Raw genomic sequence first — 21,813 nt, 5'->3', positions numbered from 1 at the left:
TATTGCTTTTGAAATCTGAGGTTCTGAAAAGACAGTTATAATAATATTCAACATGATTAAAATGAATATTTTAAAATACTGTTTTAAAATAATGAACAGGTTTTAAAGCAAAATGAAATATATTGAATAATATAATGGCTAATTTAAAATCAGTGTGCAGGTTTTTCACAATTTCATGATCTTTTTATATATTTATGAGAGATCAATTGGTTGATTGTGTATTTGCACGTGGTCATATTTATTTATTTAATTATGAACAGTAAAGGACTCCATACACAACTACATGTTTAAATAGTCCAGCAGGTGGTTTTCATCCAGACATCCAGATGGAGATTGGGGGCGGTTGGGGCCACGAGACGAGCCAGAGACGACTTGTACAGCCAAGGTCAGGAGCAGAGATGAGCCAACTGGAATCTGGAATCACTCCCACTCCCCTAGAGGGGAGTGGGAAAGAGGGACAACGCATGACTCACACTGCACCAAACAGAGGCACGGAGAACTAATTGATAAATAGATTTAAAGGATTCAAAGGGGTTTATTGTCATATGTACGGTAAGGAAACAGGTTTCCTTGTACAGTGAGATGCTTACTTTGCTGTTGGCTCTGAATGCCATAAGGTTATGCCATAAGGAAATGATAAATAAATGATCATGAATAGAGGAGAGGAGGAGAAGAGAAGTAGATGAGAGTAGAGGACAGAACCCCAGTGCACCATACTTTCCCCAGCTTCTAACTTCTACCAGCCTAATACCAACTAATTGTTATTATTGAATTTAATTCAGACGTTAATAGTAATTTGCATGCACTATTGTAAATGTAGCATATGGTAATAATACTAACAATGGTGGCGCAGTGGTCAGCCCGCTTGCCTCACAGCAAGAAGGCCCTCGGTTCAAGTCCCAGCTGGGGGACCTGAAACAGAAAATCAATTACATTTTATTTTCTCCCCGTGCATGTGTGGGTTTTTCCGGGAAGTAGAAACTGTGTCTGCCTGTCTTCCATGAGCTCAGAGCTTATTCCATAAAACAGGGGTTTGGTGGCTGTACGTCCAACTGTACTTATACTAATTCTAGGAACCACAAGCACTCCTGCGTTTTGGGAGCGAAGTGTTCTGTTTGGATGGTAAGGCACTATGAGGTCTTTGATATAAGATGGGGTCTTACCATGTAAGGCCTTATAGGTTAGCAGGTTTGAACTTGATTCTAGAGTTACAGTGATCCAGCCTAGACGTACCATATACACAAATTAGTTTTTCAGCATCACTTTAAGATGATATATTTCTCATCCTGGATGTATTGCGTAGATGAAAAATGCTGTTTTAGAAGCTGGTGAGCTTTTAATGATCAATCCTGGTCAAATAAAACTCCCAGATTTAACTCTGAGGTTGTAATAAGAGGACTTTAAATGAAAGAAGTGGATTTTTTTTGTTTAAATTGGTCATACCTGGACTTTTGAAGGGGTAAAGCTTAAAGGAAAAACCAAATTTAAGGCGACTCATTGTAACTCTTCTACAAAGTTCTGGAAATTTTTCATTTCCTGTTTTCCAAATCCATGAATATCATCATCTAATCAGATGTTTAAACTTGCCGATCAATATGCTGCATATTTGGTCTGACTGGAGAGCAGGTTAAACGGGTTAAAGGTTGCAGAAGTTATTTAAGCAGGCCAGCAGAGTAGTGGAGCACATCCTTATTTACAGAGCTGGGCTGGCCCCCCCAGGACTCATTTTTCAAAGGATTAAAGACAAATTATGTCCCTATCTCGAAGCTTACAGGAAGATTATCTTTAGTTTTCCTTTGATTAAACTTCATCTGCAGGAAAATTGATTTAATTGCTCACAAAAAACATCGTCCATCCCCATTTCTTACATTTCTTTCAGCTCTGTTCTTTCTCATACAGTGGAATCTAAAACCCTTAGTGCATATTTGCCTAAACCGCTTGACTTTTGTTTATTTATGTCTTCTGTGTTTTTAATGCCGAATCTCCAGACATCTCGCACAACCTGTTTGTCTACAAACGTGTGAAGTCGCTTCCTTCTTAAAACGTGTCCGTTCACGTCTCTTTACTGTTTCCGAGGGCAATGCTTGATGCATTTAAAACAGTCAGTGCCCTTATTATAGCCACTCTGTGATTTCCCATGAGCATGTGCTCATCACCGGGTGAGGCTGAAGCCAGAGCCATCAATATTTCCCTGCTAATCGGCAGGGGATTGGGGGCCAAACAGGATCTCTCTCCTGAGTTCCCTCTCTGGTGCTGCAACACCTGACGGTGATTCTGCAGTGGGCGGTCTTTTGGCATTGGTCATTTGTGTGTGTGTCAAGAGGAAACACCTGCTACCAACTGAAGATCTGAGGCGTGATATGCAGATGAGGAGTCAGCGCCGGCCGAGGCGGCAGCAACTGTCAACAACCTGAAAAGCCATCTAAGGGAGCAAGCACGAGCACTAGTGTTTTTGGTTTTATGTCCCAAAAGCACCAACCATTGACTGTATAGAGAACAGTGACCCCTCCCCTCTCGCGCTCCAAACAGGAAGTTCCTGCTGGAAGCCAAAATCCATAGACTTTTATTCAGTATATGTGTCAGAATAACCATTCTTGCTCTGATACCTTTTTAAAACGTTTTTTTAAACATTTTTTTTAAATATTTACTGCTATAGTTCAGGTTTTAAACTGACCAATCAGATCCCTCATGAAAGTATGTGGTCTCCCGTCAAATGCTCCAAAGGTTTGACAGATTTTGTCACTCACTTTCAAGTGTTAGGGGCGCGGACTTCCAGCCACCTCACTCCCGATCGGTGAGAGTGGTTGCCATGGAAATGTTGCCATAGAAATGTGATGCGATTTGCGCACCACATTCACGTCTGCCGGCATCTTTGACGCGCGTCAAACCAACTGTTGGACGTCTTGACGCCCCGGCAGTGGAGCAACCGCCACAGTTTTTCTGGACTTCAATCGTCACATCATAGAAAACATGGATGATGTTGAGAGTAGTTTGTGTTTAGTGGGAGCTGCACCTGACGGCCGTTTCAACCATTACTTCCGTCTGTCTGTGACCTATTGGCCACACCCCCATTTCAAAAAAGGGGGGGAAAAAGTCAATGTAACCACCTAGTGGTTACTGTGTGTAGGGTGTTTGGCTCCACTTTGACCTTCAAACCATCTTAACCCTTGTGCTATCTTAGATGACCCCACCCTTACATTGACGTGTTCTCCCTACCATGACAAAGGTGGATAAAGGTGGAAAGATTTCATGTAATCCATGGACACCAGTGAAGATCACAAACCATTGAAGAAAGAAGGTTCAACGTACTGTCTAGTGGGTCTAGATGACCCAACTCCCAATGTTAAAGTGCCTAGGATAGCACAAGGGTTACAGGAGGAAATGTAAGTCTAGGCTTATGGTGTAAACATACTGAATGCAGAAATATTTGCTTGAGGGTTTTTTTATTTTAAGAATTCTTCATTAATATGTGCTTTTAGCATGTGTGTTGTTTGTATGCAGGTGTCATGCAGGTGCTTATTTGTTAATGTTTTTTATTTTATTTTTATTTTTATTTTCCAGAGCTCCATGGAGTCTCCAAACCTGGAGTTTGAATATGGAGACACAGACACACTCACTGCTGAACTCTCAGGTACGTTCAGAAGTTTGTTAAACGGAACCAGGTTAAAAAAAAAAATCTTTATTTAAACAGGAAAGGCCTGAAGAGAGTCACTCATTCACTTGTAGGAGCTGGGACCCAGTACTTTCACTTACCTCCACTGTAGAAATTAAAAAGCATTAATAAAGCATGTGTTCAACAGCCTTACTTAGGTGCAGTGGGGTTAATGAAGGCAGTTAGGTAGAGAGAATGTCCTGTCCTCCTGGTCCAGAAGTTGATAAACCTTTTCAACCAGAGGTCCAAAACTTTGACCATTAATGAAGATTGATAAAAGATTAGATCAGTTTTAATGTATATTAAGTATTTCCTGTTTCTGTCTATCTTTTACAAATGAGATTCATTTCCAAAAAGCTGATAGATATGACAGCAGATACAATCCACATTAAGTCTATGAAAACACTTTTTTTAGAAGTTTTAAAGACTCACTCCAATGAAAATGTTTGGTGTTTTTAACATGTTCTTGTTGCATTTTTCAACAATCCAGATATAAATTTGAGTATTTCTTTTTATTCAAATCATTGTGAACCAGGAGCACAAAAAAATACAGTTAAAAAAAGGGTTTATTTGTGACAGAAAATAAGCTGGGTGGCCCACAAGCTCCCTGCTTCAAGCTCTTAGCAATGAGGAGCAATGGGGGCTCTGTGGCAACACTCCCTTCCACAACTTCAAGGGGAATTTTAAGCGAACTACTGCCGCTCTGCAGAAACTATGTCCAAGAAATTGACACAGTTTTTTTTTTAAATTTTGGCTAAAAACAGCATAATTAAAAAACCATTGTGAATAGTTTGAAAATAGATCAAAAGATGATTGGAGCGGGAGTTTCATATGTAGAAACCCCAGAAATGACAATACATATTTGCATTATCTTTTCAACAGAGCAGATACGCCCCATAAAAAACCTTTTACATTAGGATAAAAACTGGATTGGGTTATTCTAACAAGTGCTTCCTGTTGTTTTTTCTGCAGAACTCTACAGTTACACAGAGGAGCCAGAGTTCGCCTTAAACAGAGACTACTTCGAGGAGGATTTTAGGACCCATTGTAAGTCGTGTATCTGAAACTGACCTGTGCTGCTGCTTTACAGATCAAGTAGCTAAAACAGAGTTGAGTTTGTTTGATAGACTACGAGGTTAGATCTGCTCTTAATCGCTGGTCCAGGGCTGTTATCTGGCCTTTCAAAGCTGCAGTTGATAAAGTTATGTGACCTGTAGATGCTGTTTGCAGTCACAGTGACCTTATGTTAGGGCTGGGCGATAAAATGATAATTAAATCGTGATATAACTTTATATTGATAGAAGAATGAGTTTATCGCGATAGACTTTTATTTTGAAGGGTCAGAAAAACTACCGACTACCAGTAGATATTATCGTTTCCAACTAGATATTATCGCCCGATATGAAAAAAACTAAATTGTGATATTAAAAATTCTGTCTCCCAGCCCTACCTAATATGGTCTTCAAAGAGGGTATCTGCTTTTGACTGTTTGATATAAGTGATTTTAGGAGGTGAAGCTAAAGATGACCTCACACATATTGATGATTTTTAAACTCCACTCCATTGTTTGGTTTATTTTCACACTGCACTTTTGAGGGCAGACCAACCCACTTGGACTTGTTGCGAGCTGGAACCGCTACCGTATTTTCAGCTGCACCGTCAATGAAAGGTTTATTTTCAAACCCATGTCATATTTAAGGCGTACCGAAGTATAGGGCGCATTAAGCGAGACAACAGATTCAGAAGCTGCGTTTCCATTAACCTATGAAAATGTGCAAATTTGATTTGCGATAATAAATTTGACCAATGGAAACATGACAATATCCGGGGGAAAACTCGCAGTTATCGAAAAAAAGAAGTTTTTGCACTTGGAAGAGATGTTTTTGTAGGAAATATCAAAATTGACATATTTTGCAAAACTGCAATGAAAATATTTTTTTTTTAAGTGAGTTAATGAGTCACATAACAGACAACCAGATACCAATGGCTGCCTTGGGCACTGCACAGCGGGCGTCACAGGAAGTCCTACAGCATCACACAGCTCACATCCATTGCCATGTTTTTGAATGACGTGGTTGGTTTGTGTTTTTCGATAAAGTTTGTGTTTCGATTATTTGCCTTATCATGGAATCGGATTTCATAGTGACGTATGGATGGTGTCTCTTTAAATTCACTGAAGAACCAACCGTATGAAAATTGATTGTGGAGGATAAATTAATGATTGCGGTTTGTGCCCGGATGGAATTATATGAAACCAAGTCTTTCTTTCATATATCGAAGCTGTGAAAAAGTGCATTTTTGAATGCCCGGTGTAAACGTAGCATAAGAGTGTTACTATCAGAAATCAAAACACATATCATTTATTCAAGACACAATTAAAGAAATGGCTCATTGACAATCAGAACTGTCAACACTAAGTTAATTACCTCTCGCTGATCCTCGCTACTGTAACGTATTTTATGTGCACGTATGTTCTTACATTTGTCTGATCTTGGATTGTTTTATAACTAATTTGTTTTTAAGTTAACTGCTAATTTTATTGAATGCATTGTTTAATATATGTATCTAATATTATGTAGATATGTAATTTTACTTTGATATTTAGGGTGATTTTAACATCTACCCAGGGACTGCAGATGAAAAATAGCCCTTTGGCTAACTCTGGCATATTGACAGAAATGTTTATTAATATGCGCTGTCCCCCTATATTAAAATAAATTAAAATAAAAACAAAAAAAAAGGAAGAGAAAGCGGTGAAAGTCTGCATGCTTTCCAATTTACAGTGGTGGACATAATTGTTGGTACCCCTCAGTTAAAGAAAGAAAGTCCACAGTGATCACTGAAATGACTTGAAACGTTTAAAAGTAACAATAAATTAAAATTTATTGAAAATTAAATAATCAAAATCAGCCATTACTTTTGAGTTGTTGATTAACAGAATTATTTTAAAAAACAAACTAATGAAATAGGGCTGGACAAAAATGATGGTACCTCCGTAAAAGACTGAGAACTAATTGCCCAGGGGGTCATGATGAACTCAGGTATGTCCTTTAATTGACATCACTGCTGTTTTTAAACCCATAATCAGACAGCCTGCCTATTTAAACGGAGTCAAATAGTCACGTTGCTGTTTGGTGAAAAGGTGTGTACCACACTGAACATGGACAACAGAAAGCCAAGGAGAGAATTGTCCCAGGACATTAGAAACAAAATTATAGACAAACATTGTAAAGGTAAAGGCTATAAAACCATCTCTAAGCAGCTTGAAGTTCCTGTGACGACAGTGGCACATATTATCCAGACGTTTAAGACCCACGGGACAGTAGCCAACCTCCCTGGACGTGGTCGGTAGAGGAAAATTGATGACAAATTGAGGAGACGGATAGTTGGAACTGTATCCAAAGAGCCCAGAACAACCTCCAAAGACATTAAAGAACTCCTAGATCAAGGTACATCAGTGTCAGATCTCACCATTTGTGGTTGTTTGAGCCAGAGTGGACTTCATGGGAGACTACCAAGGAGGACACCACTGTTGAAAGGAAATCATAAAAAAACCCGACTGGAATTTGCAAAAATGCATGTTGACAAGCCACAAAGCTTCCAGGAAAATGTCCTTTGGACAGATGAGACAAAACTGGAGCTTTTTGGTAAGGCACATCAGCTCTATGTTGGTAGACTCAAAAATGAAGCATCCAACCAAAAGAACACTGTCCCTACTGTGAAACATGGAGGAGGCTCAGTTCTGTTTTGGGGCTGCTTTGCTGCATCTGGCACAGGGTGTCTTGAAGTTGTGAAGGTAAAATGAAATTTCAAGAATATCAAGGCATTCTGGATAGAAATGTGCTGCCTAGTGTCAGAAAGATTGGTCTCAGTCGCAGGTCATGGGTCTTCCAACAGGACAACGATCCAAAACACACAGCCAAAAACACCCAAGAATGGCAAAGAGAAAAGCGTTGGACTATTCTGAAGTGGCCTTCTATGAGCCCAGATCTGAATCCCATTGAACATCTGTGGAAGGAGCTGAAACATGCCATTAGGAGAAGATACCCGTCAAACCTGAGACAAGTGGAGCAGTTTGCTCATGAGGAGTGGGCCAAAATACCTGTGGACAGGTGCAGAAGGCTCATTGACAAATACAATAACCGTTTCATTGCAGTGATTGCCTCAAAAGGTTGTGCAACAAAATATTAAGTTATGGGGACCATCATTTTTGTCAAGCCCTATTTCATTATTTTTTTTTTTTAAATAATTCTGTTAATCAACAACTAAAAAGTAATGGCTGATTTTGATTATTTAATTCAAACATTTTAATTTATTGTTACTTTTGAACATTTCAAGTCATTTCAGTGAGCATTGTGCACTTTCTTTCTTTAACTGAGGGGTACCACCAATGTTTTCCACCACTGTATATCTTTTTTTTTATGCCAAGTGAGTACAACACCCCACTTTTCAGTGAATGTCTGTTTGAAAAGAGCAAAAGCTCAACCTGAAGGTTGAAATCAACCTATCATACAAAAGTAGTCATTGCAGGTTTTCAAAAGATGTTTGTCCCTTGTGTGCAGCTGTAGTGTTTTAAGTTCATGGCGTGAGGGCTAACATAATGTTTTGATCCTTTAATGTCCTAAAAGTATGATCAGCCTGACAGCTCTACTCATGTGATCGATGTGGGCTGGGACAGTTTGATCATGAGCCTTGTTACAATGATTACTTTACAAGAGATTAGGTATTTTTAATCCCTCCTGTGCAGAAATAATCTCGTTTTTTTATGCTAAGTGTTTCATTAGATAGATAGATAGATAGATAGATAGATAGATAGATAGATAGATAGATAGATAGATAGATAGATAGATAGATAGATAGATAGATAGATAGATAGATAAATTTTTTTTGCGTGCATGCAAAAAAAGAGACATAACTCCCAGAAAACAAGCCGGAGTTGGATGAAAGCTTTATTTCCCTTATGGACCCAGAGTGGCCTCTTTACACGCTGCTCTTTCATTACAGCGACCCTGGCTGACAAACGATCGTTTCCCTGCTTGACTTGAGGTTTACGCACCAGAGCCACCTCTGATCTTTCTGTCTTTTCCCACATAAACCCTAAAATTCCCCGTCAGTCACTCCAATAAATTGCTGTGATAATTAAACACACATACGAGTCTCTCCGAAGATGGCGTTAAAAATAGAGGCTTCGTCTGGGTCTCTTTAATAAAATATCAGCCCCTCACTGATGATGAGGATGACGATGATGATGATAATGATGATGATATTAGGCTGCTTAATGTCCCCTTAATCAAATGAAGACTCCAAGAATAGACGACGGTCCAAACAATCATCCTTTATAGATGAGACAGGCTTGTATTTTTTTCTTCTGTGGGTGCGGTGATGTCATCGTGTGAAGTTCACCAACCGTCCTGCTCGTGTTTACCAGTACACAACACCATCTTCTCTGTGGTTACTTCATGTTAGTCACTCCTCAGAAGTGCGCTGTAATCCTCCAGCTAGACTCATAAAACCAACAGCCCATCTTTCTGACAGCAAGTGAATGCCAATATTTTAAATCACTTTTGGGAATCCCAAGTATGATAAAGGGGATTTGATAGACATTACATCTACATTTTGTTTCTTCCAAAGAAATAATTTGTCAAGCTAAAACAATAATGCCACAGCTTTTGTTTGTTGGATCCATTCAAATGAAAATTGTGTTTTGGGTGTTTTTAACACGCTCCTGTAGCATTTTTCCGGTGATGAAGGACATTTATTTAAAAAATTAAGCTCAAAATTGCATTTCTGAGTATTTCTATTTCAATTATTGTTAATCAGGAGCAGACAAAAAAGATCACAGTGATGATGCAGAAAATAATCTGGGCAGGCCACAAGCTCCCTGCTCCGATCCACTATGACCCATCTTTGCAGACGATTAGATCCATGTCTTCGTCTTTCTTGTCCAAGTTTGCATCTGGTCTCGCCCAGGGGGGTAATTCAGTCGATAGATCAGCCACTGTGTGAGGGGCTGTAAGTTAGCGGTAGAGTTGGTAAACTCAGAGCTCCCAGCAACAGGGAGGGAAAGGGGGCGGGGTTGCTCTGTCCCAACAGTTTTTTGGTTTTAAATAGTTTTTCATATTTTTATTTAGAAAATATTTTTTACTATTGGTCTTACACTTTTAAACATTATTTCTATGGTTTTAATAACATAATAGTCTGCCCGAATAAACGGTCTATTGTCGGTTTTAATAAAGCTTCTCAAGTATTGTTAAAATTGTTGTAGAGAATTTTACTTCCAGGTTGAAGTGCATTTAAAAATGAAAGTCAGGGAAGCCATGTCAAATAACCAAGTGTTTTTGTTTCTTTTTTAATTTTTCCCCCACTGTGAAACAGTTCAACTTTACAAGATAAAACAAACACAAAGGCTGCTTTATAAAACCAGTGTTAGCCTCTTAGGACGTAGAACCAGAGGAACCTTGTAATTCCCAGTCATCATCCATCCATCTGTTTCTGAACCACCTAATCAATTTTGTTGCTGGAGCCTATCCCATCTTCATTTATTCTATGTTTAACTTTACTTTTGGACACAAGAGACACTCATATTAGATGTAATCTCTCTTAAAAAAAAACACTGGTTAAGGCAAAACCTTTTTTTGTTTGCAAACTTGGTCTCTATTTTTACTGTATTAAAAAAAAACAAGACCTCTACAATAAATTATGCTGATGAAATAACTCTGACTGGACTCTGGGAATTTGCTTTTCCTGCAGCTGGGGGCCGGAGGTGGACTGAGCTGACTGTGGACGAGCAGAGGGCTTATGTCATGAGGCTCCTGGATGCCCTGGAGGTGACAGACAGAGATAAGAGGCTGAAGGTGGCCAGGGCCATCCTCTACCTGGCGCAAGGTGTGTGAGGCCCCCATGTGGAAAATCCCACAGCTCAAACCAAAGCAATATAGGCCTGTAGTAATAGCAGACCACTTAACTACAGTTAATACAAAAAAGATGCTACAGAACTCTTAACAGCATAAACGTCCATGTTGAGTCCTAAATTATTGACAAAAATGTTAAAAAATAAGGTGAATTTCATTCAAAAATGCTAAAAAGTTCATTTTATTTGCTAAAATAAAAACTAAATAAACAGAGAAAGTGGAAAAAAAAATACATCTGGGTCCTGAACAATCCAAAAAAATCGACACTGTTGAGAATAATAAAGTCAATAAAGTGATTTTTGTTTAGATGTCAGCAGGAACATTCTAGGAAAACTGAACAGTTATGAAGGAACTGTTTTTTTTACCCCCTAAAGAAGCGTCTTAGCTTTGTAACAAAAACACACGTTTTTTTTTTCTGTTATTTTTTTCTTCTTCAGGAGTGTTTGATGAGTGCGACACAGAGGGAGACGTGCTCCACTGGTCCCGGCATAACGTCTTCCTCCTCTACGACATGGGCATCTTCACGGCACTGCTGGAACTGCTCAGCATGGAAATAGAGTGAGTATGAGGGCAGAAAAAAGGATTAAAAGAAGCATAAAAAATGCCCACAATCAGCAAGAGATGGGGGTGCAACAAATCAGCACTGCTGCTGCTGCTATCAGTCAGCGTCAGGACCTTCTATTGTTTCATAAGCGGCTGGGAGGTATCATGGCACAGTCTGGCATGTCGTCAGGCTGCTCGACAAAAACAGGGCCATCAGGCAGACGCACACACACACACACACACACACACACTGCGTCTGGCAGGGACCGAAAAAGCCCTTTGTGAGTCTCCGAGCTCCATCATAATTCGACACTCACTTCCCAAGTCACACTTGCAGATTGCAAAGATTGACACGTGCTGGTCCACTGGTTACATAAAAAAAAAGCTGGCCGATATTTTGTGCAGTGATGCAGTATTATCTGTGTGTAGTAACAACCAGGCGTGCAGCAGTGCAGTGAGGAAGCCGGCCATCTCCCTCGCAGACAGCACAGAGCTCAGGTAAGTCATGTGAGCCCATCAATCTCTCAGTTCTCCTTTGCTCTGCTTTGTTGTTAAGAAAATAGCCCCTCTTGAAGCCCAGAAATCATTGCTTTTTTTTAATCACCCAATGATTTCGTTAGAACCCCTTTAAGAGTTGCAGGGTTGCTGGAGCCTATCCCAGCTACTGCTGGGTGAAGGGAGGGTTCGCCCCTTAAGGGGTTGCCAGTCTGATGCAGCGCCACATTCTCACATTCACACCCAGGGACTATTTAGAGCAGGCGTGTCAAACTTCAGACCTCGAGGGCCAGCCCCCTGCTGGTTTTCCAGAAATTCTGCCTTATTTGTTGTTTTGCTGTTACCCGGATCAGGTGTGTTTAGCCAATAAGGAGCTTCAATGGCAGGTTGGTTGAAAAACATGTAGGACAGGCCTGGAACTGAACACCCCCTGATTTAGAGCAATCAGTCAACCTATGAAGCAGGCCTGCACAATAAATCCCAAATATATCGTCATAGCGATATCAGCCTGTGTGATAGGACACTGTACACTGCGATAAGTGTTTTCCTTAGAGATTTACACACATGCTGAAACAATCAGATTGATGCTTGAAGCATTTAATTTCAAATCAAATGAATCCTATGGGGACGAAGGTCATTTGGAGTATAATTTAAGTTGTGTTGACTTGCTTAAATGAATTGTAGCAGTAAATTTTGTTTTTTGCTATTTGCTCATTTATTGCAAATAATATTGTCATTGCAATATTGGTCACCAATGTCGCAGGTTTTCCTCACATCGTGCAGCTCCACTACAAAGTACAACAGTCCCTTTCTATATCGCAGGTCACCTTTCACGGTTTCACAGATTTTGTTTTTCAGTGTGACTTTCTGCTTTTCTTTTCATTTTTCTAACACCACGTTCTGCTTCCTGATTGGCTGTTGGCCTTGTCAATCAATCTCCTCTGTGCTGTGTCTCCTGTACAGAATGCACTCAGCTAGCTTGCTAAAGTTGCATAAATCTTCAATCAGGAGCAAATCTTTGTTGGACAGGAGTTGGACAGCCTTAAAACATCTGGAAACCTTACTTTGCAGATTTCACCTCAAAAATATGATTTCCTTTGATTAAAGTATTCTCACTTTTACCTGTAAACACCTCCAGATTCCTTATACCTGTGCAAGCATGCGACGCCCATGACCTTTGTGTTTTCATAGAGTTTTACTGAGTATAATGTACCTGATGGTGGAGACCATTAGAGTCCAAACAGAGGATGACCAACCAGAGTGGAGAGCAGCCAGGGAGGCCTTCAAGACCGAGTTAGGTGCGTGTCTGTAAAGTGTTCCTGACGTTACAGTTGTTTCCATCCATCAGAACTCACAGTTCATTCACGCTTTACCCCTCAGGCTCCCCTCTGTACAGTGGAGAGCCCTTTGCGTTGCTCCTCTTCACCATGGTGACCAAGTTCTGCAGCATGAACGCGCCTCACTTCCCCATGAAGAAGGTCCTGCTGCTTCTGTGGAAGACATTACTGGTTAGTTCCCTGTAGATAAAGACTCGCAGCCTTGGATGTTGACTGTTGATTTTAAGCTACTATAAATGTCCAGTCATTGGCAGTCGACCTTTTAACCTTTAACTCCAGTGTTGACGTTCTTTGAATCAGTGTAACTTTCCAACCGTTTACGCAACTGACATAATTCCAAAGGATTCTGAAGCAGAGAAAAGCAGTTCACACAATCAACGTAAACAATCTGAAAAAGTCGATTTGTGCTGATATGCATCTTTTTAGGGGAGCGTATCTGTCTCATATTTCAAAGTAAAAGTCTATACCGGAAATACTTTTGCATTTTCACAATAAAGCTGCGTTCGTTGACTCAAAAATAAAATGAAAAATCGATTTTCTACTTCATTGCCGCTCATTCTGTGACATAACTAAAGCGATAATGCAAAGAGGGGATTGCATTTTCGTTTTCACATCCACAGCGTAAGAACTGTCGTATAAATCATTTCTAGTCAGGAGTTCCAGGGGGAGGCGGGGCGATGGCGTGCGTCGGGGCTCTCTGATGTAAAAAGCCGTTTGGCGGATTGAGTTTTCATTTTATTTTTGAATCAACAAACGCAGCTTTATAGTGAAATGAAAAAGCATTTCCGGTATCCGGTGCTTCCATAGCATTTTAGACATTTATACTTATACACTTTTGCATAAAAGTGTGTGTGATTCTTCTGTCCCAGCGACAGCACCCATGTTAAAGGGTTTAAACCCCGGTTCTGAATATCCATCCATTCATGTCCTGATTAAAGCTGATTAATGGGGATCAGGCTTGTTCTGTCAATCCGAACATGGAATCTTCAGATCCGATTAGAAAACCAAGCAGAATTGTTAATGTAGAAAACTAAGGGTTGGGCCGACTTTTATAGACGACTTACTACGCTAGCCCTTCATCTTCACAAAGAAAACTGCAAATGACTGTGCTTTCTAGTTCACAATGGGGGGGTTCCAGGAGCTGCAGGAGATGAAGGTGCGATCCCGGGAACGTCTCAATCTGCCCCCGCTCCCAGAGGACAGCATCAAGGTGGTCCGAGCCATGAGGGCGGCCTCGCCGCCAGCCACCGCCATGGAGCTCATTGAGCAGCAGCAGCAGCAGAAGAGAGGCCGCCGCAGCCGCAGGGTACAAAGCTCCTCCACACACAGCGACAGTAAACGCACACAAGCGCACACGAAGCCAGGGTGTGTTGACGCTTGTGGTTTAGTCATAAAATATAAGTTGTTTTACCCTTTTTAACGTTACAAACCTAAAAAAGAGAAAAATGTCAATTTGCTAAAGATTTTTTATCTTGTAAAATGGTCATTGGGTAAAATCTGTAAATAGGAATGGATGGAGTGTGTGGTAAGAGAACCTTCATTTGGAGGCCATTTTCACTTCCCTGGCAGGAAATGACATCACAAAACCCCAGAAAATGTGCTGGAGCCACAATGTAAACACGTTTATTAATGTTAATCTTTATTGGTTAAACCGGGAGGCTAAAAAACCAAACAACAAACTTGTTAAAAGGGAAACTGACTTGGCTTCAGTTCATTCCATTTTTAAACATGTTTCAGTGCAGAAGTAAAGAAGTTGCCACTTAAGTTAAGAATTTTAACTATTTTTTAAAATCATTTTAGTTTATTGCAAGTGAGATGTTTTTTTGAATACTTAGTGGAAGTAATGTTGGTATACATCTGACACTTGTATTGATCCGTAAAAATGACAATGATCTACATTTAGAGCTACAAGTTTTATATCTTGCATTCATAGTTGTTTCCTTGAAAATCTGCATGTCCTTGGGCCGAGCTGGGTTCACATTTCACTTAAACTGCAGCCAAATGCAACGGATACTACTTCAAATGATCCATAATAACACTTCAATCCCATACAAGTGGATGTTGATCAAGCTAAAGAGAAATCGGGTCCTTTTTTTTTGTCTGTAAGGTTTTTTTGTTTTTTTTTGTAAGAGAAAAATGAAAGGATTAAGATCTGTGTCTCAAAAGCTGGCCTCCAGTCTTACTCACAAGGTTTCCCGCCTGTCATGATGCGTCACCATCAGCTGTTAGTGATGAGCGTTGCTCGCCACACAAACTGAGTGACAACACCCCCACTCCATTGGTTGTGGTCTTGTATAAAAAGTATATGACAGCGCTTTTGCTCCCTCAGTTCAATTTATGAGGGAGAACAGCTACGAAGACACTAACCACTCAATAAAACAGAAGCAATGCACAGAGCCATGAAGAAACACAATTTAAACCCTCACAAAAAAATCAGACAAGTGTCGGATCACCAAAAGTCCCTCTCTGATCATCTTTTGATCCTTTTCATAAGCATTCCCAGTGGTCTTTCAATTATGATTATGCTGTTTTTAGCCAAAATAGAAAAAAAGAGTGCTGTTAAGTATAAAGGTTACTGCATAGCAGCTGTAGGTTATTAGAAATATGCCACAGTTGTGGGCAGGACCGTTGTAAAGCAACCCCGCCCCACTTCCCCTCCCAGTTGCTGAGAGTTTACACCCTCTCCCGCTAGCCGTACGGTTTGAGCTCGGATGAGGAAAACAAAGACGTATGGATCGATTCATTTTTTCACGTAACAGGTCAAATGTTTTTTCCAACAGCTTTTTTTTCCAACAGCACCTGATTTACAACAGTTTGGATAAAGACATGTTCAGAAATGCAATTTTGAGCTTAATTTTCTTTACATCTGTCCTCCATTATCAGGAAAATGCTACAAAAACATGTTAAAAAAACACCAATTTTGAATAGAATTGGTCTTTAAAGGACAAAATAGAATAAAACCATCTATGCATGTTCAACACAAAATCGGGAGCACAAAACGTATGTGAGCAGCAGAAAAAAGAAGGTCTCATAACTGCAAAAGAAAACAATTACATCACAGACTTGGAGAATGCAAAAGTAATAATAAAGAAAGAAAAACGTTCAAACACTGGACCAAAGAAGCCAAGACATGCAGAAACAACAACATAAACCTAGATAAAGGCGCAAACAGGCTGTTACCTACAGTTGTGGTCAAAAGTTTTGAGAATTACACAAATAATAATAGATGCAAGTTGCTATTAAAAAAATTAGGCAGCAACTTTTCTAATTTCCAATGTAATTCTCAAAACTTTTGGCCACGACTGTATTTAAGAAGTTCTTTTCTAAAAACGGCACCCAGGTAGAGGGGGCGTGGTCACTTGGATACACAGCTCAGTAGGCCACGCCCATCAAAAATCAACCGATGGTGGCACATCATGATGAGAACAAAGCTTTCTCAGAAAGACTACAGCACAGCAATCAAAACATGTCAACAAAGACTATATTTTCACATTTGGGTCAGAAAATCAAGCTAATCCATACAATTGTGAATCCACCTGAGATGAAAAAACTGATGCATTTAGTCACAAATTGCAGACATACCTAATTTTATTTTGTTATTTAAAAGTGGTTTGCTTTCATTTTTAAAACACACGTTCAAATAAAAGCTTCCTTCATTCCAATATGGATGTAGCTTCAAAATATCATCATAACAGGAAGTCCCTGCTGCAGTAAAATTCATTATTCAGCCCCAAATTATTCACAGCCACCCCAAATTTTGACTTTTATAGAATATTCAACATTTAAATTTAGCTATCAGGTCTGTTTTTATTTCAAAATAAAGGCTTTTTTTTAAATAAAAATAAAAATTAATGTGTTGAAAGCAGTGACATCAATGGTCAAAAAAATTGCTAAAAGTTCAAGTTTGTTGTAGCTTTCAGTGCTACACCTATAGCACACATAGTCTGTTTGTTTTGCTTAAAATGTCACCTTTTGTGTTTTTTTTTCTTTATTTTCTTTCTTTAGTTTGTTATATGTGCAAAAAATAAAGCAACCTCCGACACGCGCGGCAACATCTCACCCTAACCCTTGCTTTTCTAACAAAACCAGTTAAAGACGTTCCCTGTTGCGAGTTAACTAGATGACTGTGGTGCTCATACTGCTTTGTGAGTTCAAAAAATAGCTTTATTTTCATTTTTATTTTGAAGGGACAGCCTTGCCCGCTAACTTCCCTCTGGTTTCTTATTGCCCCTCTTCCTTCTGTTCCCACAGAGTGCCTTTGTTGATAGCTTGGAAGGAGACAGTCCCTTTCTCAAGAAGCAGGTCTTTACCCACAAATTCCCACTTTTCCTCTTGCATTTTCCTCTCTGCACCAGGCTGGATTTTTGCACTCTTCTCCCACATCCCCAAATTTCCACAGTGCCTCTGTTTCTCTCTCTTCTTCCTGTCTCTTTTGTTTTTTATTCATTTATTTATTTTAAAGGATCATTCATATGCAGCTTCGTTGGGTCTCTTGATAACCGGGCGATAATGAGCTCACATCTCTCCTTACCTGCAAGGTGTCAGTTGAAGCTTTCCTGAAATCTTTCCTACAGTTTTGAGAGTTTATTATTGTGAGGATCCCAGTTTTTTGATATTGAGAGCTTTAGATAAAAGTTAGTTAATTAGATAAAAGTTTCTCAAATTAAAACAACTCCAGTAAAATTCACTAAAATCCTTTACTTTTTTGTACACATCTGTTCCTACCTTGCAGTGGTTGAATAGTCAATAAATTTAAAGTTTTATATTCATGTAATTGGTACATTGGATCTGTTTACGTGGATTTTTGAAGCTGCTGTCTGTAAATGAAAGACCTGATTCATTCTGTTTTTATTGAGATGTTTAAATGGTTCCAAAATACTTGTCTCCCCTTTTTTATATGGTTCTTTTCTGTGCGACAGGAAGGTATAGTTAGATTCAGCTTTGTGCTGATATGCAACACTTTACAGCAGTGAAGTGTTTACCAAATCAATCTGCTGATTCTGTCCTGGAGAAAAGCAGCTTTGCACCGTTATGCTAACTCTACGTTAGTAATGTGTTGCAAATCGGTGCAAAGGCGATACGAAAAGCTGCTTTTCCCTGATCAGCTGATTCACGTCCAGGTTTACTAAAACTAGGCAAATCAAAGTACCAATGGAAACAACAACAAGCCTCTAGTGGTGAACTGGAGCTGGGCCTGGTTTTGTTTTCACATGAGCATTAATGCAGAAGTAAAAGCGTTCGATTCGTTCCTCGACCTTTAAATAGATTAAAACTACAGCAGACATTCCTGTTTTTTCTAACAGTATACATCGATTACAATAAAAAAAATGTACGTACTTATCCATTGTTCTTTTAAGAAAAATTTGACCTACCTAAAGTTAAAGTCCCACTATCTGTCACACACCTGGTTGTGTGAAATTTGTTCTCCGCATTTGACCCCTGGGGGAGCGGTGAGCTGCAGACACAGTCGCGCTAGGTTGGCTATTGACGGCTTAACCCCCCAATCCAACTAGTAAATGCTTAGTGTCAAGCAGGGAGGCATTGGGTCCCATTTTTAGAGTATTTGGTCTAGATTTGAACTCCAGACCTTCCAGTACAGAGCAGACACTCTACCACAAGGCCACTGAACTGGTGAGGTTTCTTGCCTGTTTCCTGCTTCCTCTCCCATTCACAATCATATCCATCTTTACTCCTTATCCTCTCTCTCCTCTTTCTTCACCCTTGGTTGCTCTTTATTTCTTCTGTTCTTGCTGTGTTATCTCTTCTCTTCTTCACTGTGGTCGGCCCAGTAATGGGTGACGGGGTTTGAGGGACAGGACTGACTTGCTGTGCTGTTATCATTAGAAGTGGTATTTTCTCTGTCCCATAAAGGCGGCATTTCCCCTCGTAGTCTTCATCACATTTCCACCAGGTTTGGCCTCAAATATTCACCCTGCACCGTAGAGTCTGGACTAGGGTCACTGTTTTGAAACGCATTCGTTTGACAGGTGGACTGAATCATTGAAGATGTAGGTGTAAGATTGGGGGCTTCTGTTGACCTCCGTCTCAAATGAATGTGGTTGAAAGCAGTCACCCTCAGAGAAGCAAAACAAAATGTAGCTTTTCTCTCATGTAGCAAAGAATGGCTTTTCCATAAAGAATGGCTCACGACACTGTTTCACACGCTCCCCTCTTCCCACAGTCATGCAATGGCAGCTCTCGCCACTTAGTCCTGTCACTGACACACAGCACATTGACTGCAGTAGATAAGCTAATGGCCAGAAAAGCTTACCCATGCCTGATGCTTGCACTATGTCCACAACCATTCATCGGCCTTTGAAATGATTCCAGGAACCTGTTTGTGTGAATGTGTAGTTCTTTTGCACTCGGAATGGGATTTTTGCAGATAACACAGAGGTCTTGTTATGTTTGTGCCTGTTGTTGTTGTTGTTGTTTTTTTTGGAATTGCAGATGTTTGGTAAGTTGGGTTAGATGTGTGATAATGAAAAAAATGTCAGTGATTTGTTGTGTTTTCTACATAATATGGTGGGGTTATGAGAAGACAGTTATCTATAAGTCTTCGATGACTCTGTCATCCAGGATAGATCCATAGCAGAAAACATTTTTAAAAGTTCATCTGGACTTAGTTTTAGAACTTTTTAGGAGTTATTCAAGTCTTTAACGCCTAAAGACGCTAATCAGGTAGTGGAGCCTTCTGATTGTATTTAACAATTTTGCAACTTCACAAGAATGAAGTTGTCCAAGCCCACCAGTTATATCTTTCAGAGTTTTGTGTTCCTCCAATGACAAACAGAGTACGACAATGTATAGAAATATAAAGTCTAAGATTATTAAGGACAAGTTTAGGACCAAGTGGAGCAACTGTGTCCACACTCTGGAGACCATTGACTGTATATGAGAGCTGGACTAAATTACCCCTTTACTCTTGTGTTCTAAACAGGAAGTACCCGCTGGCTCCAAGAAGATTAAATGCCAGAGACTTCTATTGAGAAATAAACAGATATTACTCAGAACTTATTCAGGTTATAAACTGACCAATCAGATGCCTCAATGAAAGTACGCTGTCTCGTGTCGAACATTCAAAACAAAGGGGTGTGGCCTTCTAACAAACTCACTCCTGATTGGCCAGAGTGGTTGCCATAGAAATCTTGACTCAGCCTGATGGCCGCGTTGGAATAAAAGGGCGACTGAAGCGACTTATTTTGGTTGGAACTGGAAGTAGGTCATTTTCTATGGGTGACGTCACACTCGTTTGGTCCTCAGTTCATAAATACAGTTTCTGGTAGAGGCTAGAATATGGTGAAGTATGGAGAAAAGAAGGTTTCTGATTGGATAGGAATAGATAAAATCCAATTTGCCCAGAGCAGCAGGGATGAGAAAGAATAAAATATAGGAAAGCAGAAGCAGAATGTTATTCCACAAAAACTGAGACTAAAATAACCAGATTTCATATCTTAACCTCAGTTAATCTGTAATAACTATAGCATAACTTCCGAGAGGATAAAGGAAAAAATGCTCCTTCAAAAGCTGGTTCTTTACAAACCGTTCAGATCAAAAGAAACAGATTGAATCTCCAACACCATGTGAGGAGAAACAACATTTCATGAACAACCCTTTAAAAGCTATCGTCACACTCAAGCATGGTGACGGTAGTATCATACTGTGGGAATTTGTTTTTCTGCTTCAGGACCTAGGATTTTCTTCTAGATCAGGGAGATGAATGCTAAAGAGCCTAGAGAAACCCTGTTCCAAACCATTTTTTCTAGGGTGCCCTATAGACTATTATTAAATTTCCCTTTTAAAGCTTCAAGCTAACATTATGCTAATTGACTCAGAAATCTGTTTCAAAGCTCTAGAATTTAACCGTTTTGTTCTCTGTCACATTAGAAATGAGATGAATGAGTTGCATTAAGCAGTTATTTACCAAACAGCAAATGTATTGAACTTTACAGTACACGTAGTTAAAAGAGAAGTAAATCTTTTGATTGGCACACTTCTCAAATTTTGCCTCTGAAACTGTGTTTTGTTCATTTTTTTTTGAAGGAAACACTTATTTTAATTTTTGTCAAACTTTTATTTTTTTGTACTGGTTCACCTTAACTCGTACTTGAAAAATATGTAAAGAACCCGTGATTTATTGTTGGCTAAAAAATTTTGTTTTGCTTGTGTCGGGTTTATGTTTCACACAGTTTTTATACCCAGAAGAAATTTAAGGTGGAATTAGGAATTCCTCAGTCGGTAGTTTTCTAATATGCCCTTTGCAACATATCCAGCTCATTTTTGTTAATTATATGTAGTTTCTTACTGCAAAATAGTCAAAATAATTAAAAATCTTCTTTTCCCCCCCATTTATTTTATGATTTTTTTGGTCATACTTGACAAATTTAGTTTCATACAATTTTTATTAATTTTATATGATATAATTTTTAGGTTGTAGTTTTCATTGGACTTTGACAGTGAAGTAAATTTGTTGCTGAGTATGACACCTATTTCTCACCCCACTCTCCCCCATCCTGGTTTATTCTGCCCCCGTCTGCATCCCTCAGCCTCTGGTCAAGCAGGACAGCTTGGACACGTACAATGAGCGGGATCCCTTCAAGAACGACGATGCCCGCGACGAGGAGGATGACCCAGAGGACACGGACAGCGGGATCGAGGGGGAAGTGGACCCACTGGACCGGGACGTCATCATTCAGCCTACTCCACCTCCCCCTCCACTGAAACCCCCAACAGAGAGGGTTAACTTTCCCAAAGGCCTTCCCTGGGCCCCTAAAGTCAGGTAAATTTGCTCCACCTTTGGAGAGTCAGAAGTGTCTTTTTTTTATCAGCTTTGCGCCAATACGCAACACATTAATATTTCAAAGTGTTGCATATC

At 39.7% G+C, this 21,813-nt stretch overlaps 1 protein-coding gene across 5 annotated transcripts in view; it reads left to right on the top strand.

Annotated features, from left to right (window-relative positions):
• strip2 (striatin interacting protein 2) overlaps positions 1-21,813 on the top strand; it is a 40,724-nt gene that overhangs the window by 6,271 nt on the left and 12,640 nt on the right. For 3 of the 5 annotated variants that reach the window (XM_078941526.1, XM_078941525.1, XM_011490929.4), the window contains exons 2-10: positions 3,562-3,631; positions 4,625-4,699; positions 10,403-10,537; positions 11,001-11,121; positions 11,536-11,604; positions 12,793-12,899; positions 12,982-13,109; positions 14,056-14,244; positions 21,485-21,717. In XM_078941526.1, the coding sequence (XP_078797652.1) occupies positions 3,562-3,631; positions 4,625-4,699; positions 10,403-10,537; positions 11,001-11,121; positions 11,536-11,604; positions 12,793-12,899; positions 12,982-13,109; positions 14,056-14,244; positions 21,485-21,717 (1,127 nt within the window). Of the gene's footprint in view, positions 1-3,561; positions 3,632-4,624; positions 4,700-10,402; positions 10,538-11,000; positions 11,122-11,535; positions 11,605-12,792; positions 12,900-12,981; positions 13,110-14,055; positions 14,245-17,189; positions 17,241-21,484; positions 21,718-21,813 lie in introns of all 5 variants that reach the window. The other 2 variants (XM_078941524.1, XM_011490928.4) reach the window with 1 other exon arrangement.

This window comes from Oryzias latipes, chromosome 23 (assembly GCF_053564925.1).
Source record: "Oryzias latipes strain Hd-rR chromosome 23, Olatipes_Hd-rR_3.1".
Lineage (NCBI taxonomy): Eukaryota > Metazoa > Chordata > Actinopteri > Beloniformes > Adrianichthyidae > Oryzias > Oryzias latipes.
The sequence above is the reverse complement of the archived record's forward strand: the minus strand, read 5'-3'. Positions and strand labels throughout refer to the sequence as shown.